General features: G+C 45.3%; 1 protein-coding gene across 7 annotated transcripts in view; it reads right to left on the reverse strand.

Annotated features, from left to right (window-relative positions):
• Window positions 1–4,147: 4,147 nt before the first annotated feature.
• AMPD3 (adenosine monophosphate deaminase 3) overlaps window positions 4,148–13,105 on the reverse strand; it is a 49,728-nt gene continuing 40,770 nt past the window's right edge. For 5 of the 7 annotated variants that reach the window (XM_052652456.1, XM_052652459.1, XM_052652458.1 and 2 more), the window contains exons 11-15: window positions 11,550–11,713; window positions 10,456–10,576; window positions 9,187–9,360; window positions 7,205–7,315; window positions 4,150–6,171 (exon numbers count right to left, since the gene is read on the reverse strand). In XM_052652456.1, the coding sequence (XP_052508416.1) occupies window positions 5,995–6,171; window positions 7,205–7,315; window positions 9,187–9,360; window positions 10,456–10,576; window positions 11,550–11,713 (747 nt within the window). In that variant the 3' untranslated portion in view covers window positions 4,150–5,994. Of the gene's footprint in view, window positions 6,172–7,204; window positions 7,316–9,186; window positions 9,361–10,455; window positions 10,577–11,549; window positions 11,714–13,105 lie in introns of all 7 variants that reach the window. The other 2 variants (XM_052652453.1, XM_052652454.1) reach the window with 2 other exon arrangements.

Genomic DNA, 13,105 nt, shown 5'->3' on the forward strand with positions numbered 1-13,105 from the left:
CTTTTATTTGGATAAACCTTCCCTGTCTTCCATTTGGGATAAACTAAAATTTGCTACCGTTTTAGACCATATTTTCCTATTATTTGTCTGTTCTAATACATATTAGGACTAATTGCTCTTGAATTCTTTGCTGAGTTAACAACATTTCCAGGGGCTTCTGAAACACTTACTTTTCAGGGCAAGAGTATTCTGGAATCTATTTAGTTAGGTTTAAAATAAACCTTGAATTTTAAAAAGTTGTAGCCATGTGAGAGAAAATCTTAACTGAAAATGTATAATACATCAGAGTGCATGTTACTACTTAAATTAGTCTTTCTGCTGGGATCTAAGGAATATGTATGCCCCCTTGTGGTTGACTATTGCTCTTTTAATAGTTTTTACTTGAAATAATCCCTAATTATTTCCTAACTTTAACAGTGTGTTTTGGAACTACATGTTTTTTAACTTATGTGTTTTTTCCCCCCATGCTGTGTAATTTGGGTGAAGACTATGAATTAGGGCAGGACTTTGCCTTGTAAATGGATTTCTGCTGGGGAGTCTTCTTGGCTATTCTAAATGCTTTCCTACAGCTGGGAAACTGTTCTAAATAGCTTTTGTTAATACTTATTCATCCTGGAGATTCAGATGGAAGTTTTTCTTCATCATAGACCCTAAATTTTATGTCCAAATTATGATAAGTCTTTAACATTGGTTTATGGTGCTTTTATTTTCTTAATTTGAAGGCATCTTCCTGAGGTCCTAGAGTCTTCAGATTTCTTAGATTAAGAAAATAGTGTGTAGCCTTTTAACCATATGTACACAAAACACTCCTGAAAATTAGGAGATGACTTGACTTTCTGTTTCACTGTATTTCATTTGAAACGCCAGGAAAGAGTATAGATAGGGTGTTCAGCAGCACTTGAGCCATTTTTTAAAAATTTTGTTTATAAAGTAAAATATTATTTTATGCTACATATTAACATTTCAGCATATAATAAACTAGGGCCTGGTGTCTTTAAAAAGTGTTTTAACATTCCACATTATTTTCTGATTTATTATTGGTATGTTACAAATATTAGTATTTTCTGAAGTACCAAAGCATACAATTTAAGTTGCTGCTTATTGACGGCAGAATTTTTGGATACTGGGGGCTTTAATCAGAATGCAAATTAAGTTTGTTTTAGGAAAAATGTCCAACCAAATGTAGCTTGGATTTTACCCCCTAATATAATACTAATAATTGGTTGACTTTCCTGATGGAGGCAGCTGTTTATACAAGAGGAGTGCTGGGGTCTCGGTCCTGTCGGCCTGGCAGTACACTTGATGGCTGTGTGACCTGAGAAAGCCCCTTCCTCCAGTTTGCAGGCTCTTTAGAAACTGACTTTATCTGTGGTATTCACACTTTCTTTCAGCAGCAGAACTGTTTTTTTCCCAAGTAAAAATTATACTCAAAATCCCTACACACACACACACACACACACACACAGCCCCCATACCCCAACCTTGCTCTATCATTTTCTCATTATACATTTCCTTATATAAATTTATGTACCACAATAACTAAATATTTATGAAGTCAGCCAACAAAAACATGTTAATGCACTGGTGAATACAAGTATATCGGAATTTGACGAGTAACACAGTTGCATGATGGGACTTTTTTTTTTTTAATTTTTTTCCAAAAAAAAATTCAATTAAATTCAAGTCAAAATCCAGACCTCTGATTGTCCTCCATAGGTTCCCCAGTACTCCATGGAACATATTTTGAAAACTTGGAGATAAAAGTCTTTGGAGACTAAGTCTTCTAAAATATGTTCCATGGAGTACTGTCTTTATGGATTTGCTGAGTCTCATTCAGATTGCCCAATTTAAGAATGTTTTTGAAAATGAATAAAATTTCTTTATAGATTTTTGGCTTTTTCCAGTTATAGCCAATGATTTTATCCCCCAGAATCCTTCACATTTCAAGGGATTATTTTTCATAGTGAGCCCAGTGACTTGATGTTGCCCAAACCTTTTTATTTTCCAATATAAGCTCCAAGACACTAACTGATACTGTGAAATATATTTTTACTAGCCTTATCAAATAAATGAGCACAGTTTTTTGGTCACTCCATTAAACTGGGTAATAATTCTTTAGATGTGAATGTTAGGTAGGTTCTACTGTAATAACTAATTGTAAAAGTTGTAAATTTGTTTAATGGATGAAATGTGTACTTTTTGTATTCTGTACAGCTTGTCTTTTTTAAATATTAAGTACTTAAATGCATTTACTATGATAGGAAATATGTGTGCCTTCTAGGATTTATGAAGCTGTTTCATGAACTCTTAAGAAATTTGTAAGTTATAAAGTTTCCCTGTCTTAATAACAAAGGGTTTACTCATAATACTGTAGAACTTTAGTTTGAGAAAATGGATTTGACTATGTACTGAATTTAGAAGTTGAAGATAATAGTATCTGTTTTGTTCTTGATGCAAACTGATGTATTGTGCAATAAATAATCTTTAGCAAGTAAATTTTAGGTAATTGAGTTTTTTTTTTATTATGTAGTTTCACGTTTTTATATACCAAGTGTTTATATTCCTTAGAGGACTGTTTTGTGTTGTGTTCTGGCAGATTGTGCTGTTTTTGTGCTATGTTTTAAAACACTTCAAATTAGACTTGATTTACTTATACCTAATATAGGTAATAAGGCTGCTTGAAAGTATCTTTTGGTTCAGTGATTTTTATCATTGAGAAGTTGGATTCATTAAAAGGCAGTCCAAAGAATTTGTATTTTTAACTATTTTTTTCTTCATTAAGTCCAGCTTACTTTATCTAGGAGTAAGAATGCTACTTGGAGATTAGAGAAATCAGGTGACCCACCCACATTTATAAAGGACATTTACAATGACAGTATAACATAAACAGCAACAGATGGTCGTTTGTTTTCATGTCTGTTACCCTACTGGATAGTAAAAATAATAAAATACTTCACCCTGTGGTGGTTTTGATATTTTACCTTGTAAGATCATTTGTAAGATAAAAGAGTGGGATTAGAGAAGCAGGCTAGAATCTTAGGGCTGAGAATGGGAAAACCGTTTATAAGGAGGAGTAGCAGTTTATAATTAATGTGTATCATCATGGAGAAGTACACATTTTGGTGTCAAAGACATAGAAGCCCCCTCAGAGATTTATTTTTACAATCTTGCAGCTGTTTATAGTCTAACTCTGGCATACTCTATCTCCCTAATAAGATATTTCTTTAGAGGTTGAAGGTTTATAAAAATTTTCAAGGAACTATGTCTGATAAGTGTTCCTTTTATTGCAGTTAGTTATACCTGTTTTTTATAACAGTCATAGTTTTTAGGTAGAGAATACCTAGGTTTATTACCAGTGTATCACCTTCAGTTGCGTCTGCAATCTCAGAAAATGATCAAAATATTATTTCACCATCACGGCACTCGGAAACAAGTAAAGAGAAGGCCATAGGGATGTGCTTTTAACTCTGCCTTATCCAAGGTAAGACAAAGTAAAGGTGCAGGACAGGCCTTGGTAGACACCACCCCAGGAGCTGTGATTGGTTTTTATGAGGCACAGAACAATAACATTGATCATTTCAACAATGCAGTTTCAAGTAACGATGTGAACTTGAGCCCTTTAAGCATGTCTCAAAAACCATTCTGCTAGAAGTGTGGGCTAGTGTACCGTTGTCTTTGATTCCAACTGTGATCACAAAAGAAAGAGATTCACCCTAAAAAGGCCAATTAGGTTGATGATGTAATAAAAGTGCATCGTGCTATAGAAAAAGGTATCTGAAAAGCGTGCAGGTCAGGTAAGATCCAGTAGGTATTGACTGAACAGACTGGAGATATATCCAGGGAAAAGGAAATGGCCATGTGAGACTTTACTCATGAACTGTTACAGCAGAAGTTAGAAAAGAAGAGCAAAAGTTTCCCTCCTGGGTTTTGAAAGCTTCAGTTCAAATTTTGAGTTTTCCTAGTGAATGTCATCCATAGCTGAATCTTGATTCAGAAAAGATAAATTAGTAATTATTATTAATAGCTTTTCATGATGCCTGTATCTTTTCTTTAAAATTTAAAGATTTGCCTAAAATAGTTTAAAACTGTTTAGCCACAGTCCTAACAGACTTTATTTAATAATTAAATGCTTGATACACATAAAATGACAATGAAAAACTGTAAAATACTTGTTATGTTCAGGCAAATGTATACAAATGGCTTTTTAAAAATGAGTGCCTAAAATAAATGCTCGGTTTTCATTTAGTTTCATGGTTAGCTATAAGATAGCATATGTTTGCCTTGTAAAAAGACTGTATTTATTGTTCCGTATGCTAAGTTGACCAGTGGAGGGGATAATCGTTATAAAGTAACAGGACAAGACAACCTAGAGCCAGGTAAGCATCTTCACAGGCAAAAATAGTGTTCTTCTAACTCTGTAATGATTAACAAGGGCTTACTCTAGTCTATATTTGCCCATAGAGATAGACAAGAAGGTCCTTGAGCAGCCTCTTGAGTTCCAGGATCATACAACCTTAAAATATTTCCAAAAGAGATTCATTCATTTTTATATAATATACATTTATTGAGCACCTACTATGTACAAGGCCCGAGTAACACAGATGAAGAGTACGTTGGTAAAGCTTAAATTCAGCCTGGTCTTTAAAAATGCTTTCTACCTGGCCCCTGGGACCACATATATTCTAAAGAGGTCTGCATATTAGGTAAAGGAGAGATTTCACCTTGGGGCGGGGCAGGGGGACGGTGGAAAATGCACCAAGTTACAGTGATTTAAAAAAATTCTAAATGTGTCAGGCCTGAAAGAATAGTGGGGAAAGGACTAGATTAGGATTAGGGAAACCTAGGTCTGAGCCTATGACTTATTAGAGCTGTGTGACCTTAATCAAGTTTCACTTCTGTGGCCCTAACTGTTCATAAGTAAAATGATAATTGGGCTACAATCACAGAATATTAGAGCCAAAAGGAACAGAGGTCATCTAGTCCTGTGTTTTCAAAGTCCTTAGTTCAAATGTAAATACATAGAAGCCCCAGTATAAAACCAATGAAAGCTGAGTCACCTTGAAGTAAAAGCAGCACCTCAGAGCCTCAACCCCCTTCTCATTCCCTGCCCTGAAGTGGTCCAGGAGCCGAGCTCACGGAACACCACGGAAAACCACTCATCTGATCTAAACCTTCTCCTTTCAGATGAGGAAACCAAGACACAGAATAGGAGTGATGGCTGTGATATGAATATTTGGTTTCCTAAATACGAAGGGAGGAGGGCTAAATAAAACAGTTTTAAAAACTCATTAAAAAAAAAAACGCAAAGAAGTTTTCTAATTCTCTCAAAGTAGCTCCTTTCTGAAAGGGAGGTTTGAAGTAGATTTTAAGGCAGACAGCCCATGAGAGGCCGAAATGAACAACTACCAACAAGTCTGCGGAGTTTATAGAGAAGACTATGGCAGAAAACCAGACTTCATATCACTGGGCACTAGACCATGTAAGATCCTGGCCCCCACGATGCAAGCATTAGCACTTTGAAGAGGAACATTTGGAAAATTGGGAATTAGTCCAGCTCCCAGATCCCCAAGGAGGAGTCACCATCTATTACTCAAAAATAGAAATTGGCATGAAGTGAAGTGAAGTCACTCAGTCGTGTCCGACTCTGCAACCCCATAGACTATAGCCTACCAGGATTCTCCGCCCATGGGATTTTCCAGGCAAGAATACCAGAGTGGGTTCCCATTTTCTTCTTCAGGGGATCTTCCCAACCCAGGGATTGAGCCCAGGTCTCCTGCATTGCAGGCAGACACTTTACTCTGAGCCACCAGGGAAGCCACCGAAATGGGCATGTTAGACCTTAAAGGGAATAGTGCAACCAAAAACCACTAGTTTGAAAGTTCTTCAGCGGTATCCTCTCCATGGAGGAAAGTCCTAGTTTGGTATCTTGACCGCTGTTAATCACGGCAGACTTGAAATTAAACCAAAAAGGTAAAACACGTGTCCAACGCTCGACTAGTTGGTCAGGGCTGTGATCTCTTCTGATTTCATGGCATCAGACAGGAAGCTGAGCTCATTGCACAGGGTCTCGTATCGGAATGCCATCCGGATCTGAGCAACATTTGTCTTCCGAATATCATTTCCTTCAGGTCCTTCCTTATAGTAATTTTGTCCCAGAAATTTTTGCTTTTCCTATGGACCAAGAGAAATACAAATGAAACAATATACCTTATATTCACTTTCTATATCCACATGGCAGCTCAGACTTAGCCATACCAAATCAGGCTATTCCTCCAAAGCAGATCCTCCATCAAGACATCTTTCCTCACAGAGCTGTTAGAAAATTCCTCCTGCCTTCCTGTCCTCAAGGATGTCATCCTGATAACCACATTCAGTCCCTTCATTTCTAACTGTGCTTTCCTTGATCAGAAAGACAAGAACTATAAGAGCCACTGGCAATGAAGAAAGCAAGGTGAAGGCGTGAAGATTCTAGAAGTCTCTCCCGAGAGCTGACAAGGGCACACAGATGTGCCTGGGGACAACCAGTCCAGGGAACCAAGTCCCCACAAAATGAATCTTGAGCCTTGCCTCTCATCTGCATCAGCGTCCAACAAGAGCAGCACAATGCAGCCCTCTCCCTATACCATTGACACTGCCCAGGGGAGCTGCCCGGGGACACAGACACCCACTGGAGCAGTGGTTCTCAACCCTGGCTCCATATCAGAGTCACCTAGGGAGCTGTTAAAAGAAAATGAGTGATGTCTGGGTCCCATTCCTGGAGTTTTCTGTTCAATCTAGGTACTGTTCAGCTATTTGAGAAGCACTGAGTGCTTATTATGTGCCAGAGTCTAATCCTGACCTCAGGGATGTAATGCTGAACTTATATTCTGGAAGGCAGGACAGAAAAACACATGACTACATAATGGCAATGTCGGTAGTAATAAATGTTATGAAAAAGAACAGATTTAAGGGATGGATAATGAGGGCAGGTGTGTGGCTGCTATAGAATGAGTGATCGGGGAAGGCCTCTCCAAGGAGGTGACATGTGAGCAGAGATCTGAAAAAGGTGACAGAGCAGCCAGGAAAATTTAGGAGTCTCCCCAGCGGTCTCCCCTAGAATGTGGCAGAGACCCTGCTGGTTTCATCCATCCCCAGGGGCAAGGCCGGAAAAACGCCCGGCACACAGCAGGCATCTGACGTACGGGGTGGAAAGGATGAGAGGTACCTGATGCGAGAGGCCGCTCTGCAGCACACTGTTCCTGGCGATCTCACACAGGTCACACGTGCTCAGCTTCCACACTTGAGCCGCAATTGCGTATTCCTCCATAAGCGCTTCCTAGACTCCCCCCAGAGGAAATGTTAGATGGGAGTCTGTCCATTTCAACGCTTGGACATTGCAGATTTCATTTTTCCTTAAGAACTGGCACATGGACAATAAAACAACTTCCCCCTCCTCCTAAAATCACAAACTCCCAAGATCTTTTTTGTGTGAAAGTTCAGGTAACCAAAGACAGAGATACCAAAGAACAGCTGCAGATTTATCTGTTGACCGCCACACGTTCAAGGCCCTGCGCCCAGGACTAGGGGGCGCCAGCCTGCTCTCCTGTGCCTATCTCCCTGTCAGGCACACTTTTAATACCCACTCTGCAGCCTTGCTTTGTAGTTAACACTTTTTCTTACGATTGTCCAAAATAAAAGTTAATCTGGGTAAAGTACTAACAGAGATGGAGCATTAATTAGGAATGAGAAGTGATCAAGGGTCAGTAGTGAAACAGCGTAAGCCCAGGAGGATTTAAGCTTGAGCTGTGCATTCACTTTGTTTTCTCAGCTGTGAAATATCTCACATCTATCACAAATCCTATCACCTCTTTGCCACATCATTGCCTCTGTATCCTAGGCAGTGGTTCTGAAAACACGGTCCCATGATTCCTAAGGATCCCCAAGTCTTTTTGAAAGGTCCTCCCTTTTCCAACTATGTATTTATTTTGTGAGGCAAGATTTCTTCATGCACTTTGGTAAAAACAATTTGTCACAACAGATTGACTGCAGGAACAGAGATGAGAATCCAGCTGTCTTCTATCAAACCAGACATTAAGGAGATTTGCAAAAATGTAAAGCAATGCCATTCTCTATTTTGTTATCAAAGTTGGTGGAAATATGGTTATTTCTCATAAAAATTGGTAATTGTATTAACATTTCATGATTTATTAGTGTTATTTTTACATGAGTTGGGCTTCCCCGGTGGCTCAGAGGTTAAAACGTCTGCCTGGAATGTGGGAGACCTGGGTTCGATCCCTGGGTCGGGAAGATCCCCTAGAGAAGGAAATGGCAACCCACTCCAGTACTCTTGCCTGGAGAATCCCATGGAGGGAGGAGCCTGGTAGGCTGCAGTCCATGGGGTCACAAAGAGTTGGACACGACTGAGCAACTTCACTTTCACTTTACATGAGTTAATATTTTTCAATTTCACACAGTTAATTTTCACTAGTTACAAGGCACGTCAACCTCAGCTCTCTGAGAGCCTCAGTTCCTCATTATATAAAGGGGTCTTGAGATCAGAGGCTTCCCTGGTGGCTCAGTGGTAAAGAAGAACTCGCCTGCCAGTGCAGGAGATGCAGTGTGATCCCTGGGTCAGGAGGATTCCCTGGAGAAGGAAATGGCAACTCACTCCAGTACTCTTGCTTGGGAAATGCCATGGACAGAGGAACCTAGCAGACTGCATAGTCCATGGGATTGCAAAAGAGTCGGACACAGTAGTGACAGCACGCACACGTGAGACCAGAAGCTTGGAGCCTGTCCTAGAAGACTTAGGCACTTCTGTTTTCACTAATCTGTGGCTGGTCTCATCATCACCACCACCTTTGTGCTGGTACACTGGTGACTGGTCCCCATGCATGACGCCACCTTTCCCTTCCTCCTCGCAGTCCCAGAGATCCACAACTTCCTAGTAATCATAGTGGTAACAAAAATGACAGCTAACATTTTTAATACAAGTAACTCTGCCAATATTCAAAGGAAGGGAAAATGAAAGGCAAAGAAAAGAAATCCTCATGGTTTCAGGAACCCCAAAAAAGGGCTTCTGGGAGGAACAGCTTTTCCTCACCAGGAGCTTCCTCTTGTCTTCACTAGCCCCCAGTGCCACCCCGAAGGCACTGTGTGCTCAGGTCCCTACCGTGGGAGGACGACACCTTCCCCTAGAGTCCTCACCTTCGTGTAGTGAAACTGCATGGGATCGTCAGTGGAGAGAGAAACATGAAGCCCCTTGTGCAGGAATTCCCTCAGAGGGTTTTTCGAATATTCGAGGAACAGACTGTTGTTGCTAAGAGGAGACATGGCAATGGGGATCTGAGCCAGGTAGTAGAGATACTGCAACACCGGACTCTGCAAAAGAACCACCAAACTCAGGGGACAAGAGCCAAAGTGGGGGAGCATTCACCAAGGGAAGCCGGGGCTCTGGGCAGTGTCTGTGGAAGACCCCTGAGCTCCCTGCCAGGACTCTGGACCCCACCCTCTGTGTTCACCTCTCTCCTGCATCTGGGCCCATGCCTCCCTGGGACTGCTCTCCTGCCCGCTGTTGGAAGCGCTCCGTCTCGGCTCCAGACCGGAAGCACAGCTCAGGGCAGGAAGGGCACCTGCCAGGCCCCGGGCTGACACCAACCTACATCCTCCCCTCTCCCAGGCACTGACCCCAACAAGTCAGCCCTTGGAGATGCCCCACTTTTGTTGTTTTGCTTGACCACAAACATTGAGGTTGTGACTGTAAACACTGCAACTCCTTGGAGGTGGAAAGGGGCAGACATGACCGGGCTAGAGTGGTTCTCTGATGTAGCACCCACCCCACACAGAAACATGAGGCATGGCTAGACTCCCCCTTGGAACAGGAAAGGAGAGGAGTTTGAGCAAATATCCTTCCTATGGAAGTGAGTCAAAATATGGAGAAGACTGAATGCAGAGAGTTCACGGTAGCATTAGTTACACAAGCAAAAAGTCGGATGGATTCTGTGCAGCAGCTGGAGAAGGGCTGTCCTTCCGCAGCCGTTAGGATGAGCAGCCAGATGTCATGTCACAGCACAGAAAAATGCTTGTGAAACAAAGTTAAGGGACGAAGAAGGAACTGTGTGTTATGATAATAAGCTTATTAAAAATATGCCCTGGAAAAAAAAAAAGATGGGAATTGGAAATAATAACAAGCTAATGATGCTTTTTTTAAGTGATAGCAGTAAGGATTTTTTTTTTTCTATTTCTCCACTTTTTCGAAAACCTAAATTGTGATTGATTTGATCATATTATTTCATAATTAAATATAAAACCAAGAGACTACAGATAGCAAAGCCTAGAAAAAGAACCAGCGTTTCTGCATCACTGGCCAGAGCCTCCCAGGGTGCGGCCAGAGTCCAGGAGATCCCCCTCCTCTCCAGAGGAGCCCCAGGGCGGGACTGTCACTGCAGGGCAGGCATCTGTCAGGGGCCCGGTTACCTTCTTGAGGAGCAGTCCGTGGGAAATGTTGTCAGCAGTCAGGAAAGCGGAAACCAGGTGGGTGATGGAGCCGGCCTCCCCACAGTGAGGCCGGAACAGGAACGTGCTCAGGCCCCGTTCCCTGCAGGCATGAGGATCATGGTGAGAAAGGACCCTTGGCCCACCTGCCCCAGCACCCATGGGCCCACGCCACTTGCCAGGGCCCACTCCAGAGAAGACAGTCACCCATGGCAGGGTCAGCACAGCTGACACGCAGCACCCTGGAAACAACCTCTCCCAAATCTGAGACCCAGGCCCAGAGCTCCTCAGAACCAAGAGATGCCATCTCCAGGGAACAGAGAGGGCCCAGTCCTCCATCTATCCTCTCCTCCTCTCCCCCAGAGCCTGGCAGCCCAGATTCAGACAGGAAAGGCCCTGAGAAACCATCGAGTCCAGACTCTGTTGTAAGAAGGGGGCAATCCCAGAGAGTGGAGCCAGATGTCAGAAGCCCCTGAGCAGGGCAGCAACAGAGCTGAACTAGAGCCCCTGCCTCAGAAAGCTCAGCCCAGGACTCCACCCCTGGCCGTCTCCTTAAGTCGTGGTCCCACTCAAAAGCCCCACACCCAGGAACTAGCACTGGCTGAGGCCTCAGCCTCGCGACCCAGCAGGGGTGGGAAGGACCGCTCAGCGTCCTGCCGCCTGGACCCCGCCTGGGTGTGTGCTCTGGGGGAGCCTGGGAACACAAGACCACTGGATGGAAGCTCTGTGAGGGCACGAATACAGTCTGCTTTGTCCCCTATTTTGTGTCCTGGGCCCAGGGCAGGGCCTTCACTTGCCAGGTGCTGTGATGTGTTGAATGGATGGACACACATATGAACGCCATTGGTGTGGAGGTGAGTGAACATGTGTTGGAATGTCATGTATCTGTAACCTACCAGGGGTGGACACACACACAAAGGTGTGGTGTGTGTACGGACACGTGTGTCCAGGCATGGGGCTGGCTGCATTATATGTGTGATGGTGTCCGCGTGTGTGTGCGGCCCTGCGGGTACGGGTCCAGTGCAGTGGGTTGGGGAGCACCCCAAGGCAAGGGTGCGCAGGGCCGGCTCACCCACCTGCGGAGGTTGTTCAGCACCATGATGTTGGCGTACATGTAGTACAGGTAGTAGCTGTAGGGCGGGTTCTGCTCGCTGGTCCAGACGTCCGGGCTGGGGCTCTTGTCCGAAAACATGTGGTCGCTGTGCTTGGACTCATCATCCACGCTGTCAAACCCTGTCACCTGGGCAGGAGGAGGGATCCTGCGTCAAGCTGCGGCAGACGGGCTGCCAGAGCAAAGTGGTAAAGGCCTCGGCGCCCAGGCCTCGCAGCTGGGGACCCCAGGGCCTGCCTGAGCCACATTTCTCCCAGGGATGGGGAGTGGGCACAGCACCCCAGGCTGTCCCTCCAGGGTTTCCAGAGGCACCCGGAAGCCAGTCTAGAGAGCACCGGCAGCAACAGTGAAGGGGAGCCCAGGCCAGGCCAGGCGCAGGGTGAGGCGGCTGGACTCACCTCCCAGCCTCCTCTGTGCCATCAGCAGCAGTGACAACAGCTGTGAGGCGAAGGGGACAGGCGTTTCCACACACCTGTGGGGCGTCAGGCCCTGCCCGAAGCACTGACCACACACGTCGGCTAACTCAGCGCTAAAGTGGCCCTGTGAGGGCGGGCTTGGCTGAGGGCAGAGCAAGGCTGGTGAAGGCACTTGCCCACGTGAGACCACCAGCTGAGCCTAAAGGGCTCGGGGTCTGCACTCTGGGGCTGCAGGTGGAGGATGCCCGGGGGTGGCCATGAGAAGCCCGCGGGGATGCCTCACAAGCAGGCCAAGGTGGGCACCATCCAAGAGGGCTTCTTGGAAGGCTGAGCCCTGGCTCCCGGAGCCTGCCCTCTGAGCAGCTCAGAAGATGCCCTCCCCTCAGCATACTCACACCGACACTGGGCCCACCCTACACTCCACGGGCCCACCAGAGTCACCAGCCTCTTGCTGTCGCCTCCTCCCAGAGATCGGGCCCTGAGGGAAGACGTACCTGCGAGGACTCGGCTCCCAGCCGGTATGCAGGGCCGCTTTGCTCCCATCACTCGGCCACAGCAGTGCTTTGGGAAGGGGCCCCTGAAGGACTGGCCCAATCTGGGGGGCTCCCAGCCCAGCCCCAGCCAGGTCTGCCTGTTCCCAATAGGGCAGTAGAGGCCCAGGGGAGCAAAGGACCGCCAAGGTCTTGCCAGACTCTTCCCTGTAGAGTCACATGTCAAAGGAAATGACGGTCCCCACTGTAGCCCTCAGCATGGCCTGGACACGTCTGGGGGCCAGAGGGGCCTCGAGTTCTGCTGTCTGCACTCGCAGCTCCATGCTGCTCCTGAACTCTCAGGGTCCAGCACGGGGGCAATGTCAGCCCCTCTCGTGAGCTCTGTGTCCCCCACGCAGGGCCCTAAACTGGACATCCCAAGGGCCTCAAGCACAGAATCTGCCCAAATCCCAACTCCTCCTCCTCCCCAGCCTCCCCACTCCCCACACAGCTAGCAGTGTCCTCCTAAAGGCACAGCACCTGCTCCCCTGCAAAACCAGGCACCGAGGGCCCCTCCAACTCCTCCCCCACTCACCTGCAGGCCATGCCCAAGCCCCATCTGTTCTCCAACTGCA

This window comes from Budorcas taxicolor, chromosome 15, assembly GCF_023091745.1.
Source record: "Budorcas taxicolor isolate Tak-1 chromosome 15, Takin1.1, whole genome shotgun sequence".
NCBI lineage: Eukaryota > Metazoa > Chordata > Mammalia > Artiodactyla > Bovidae > Budorcas > Budorcas taxicolor.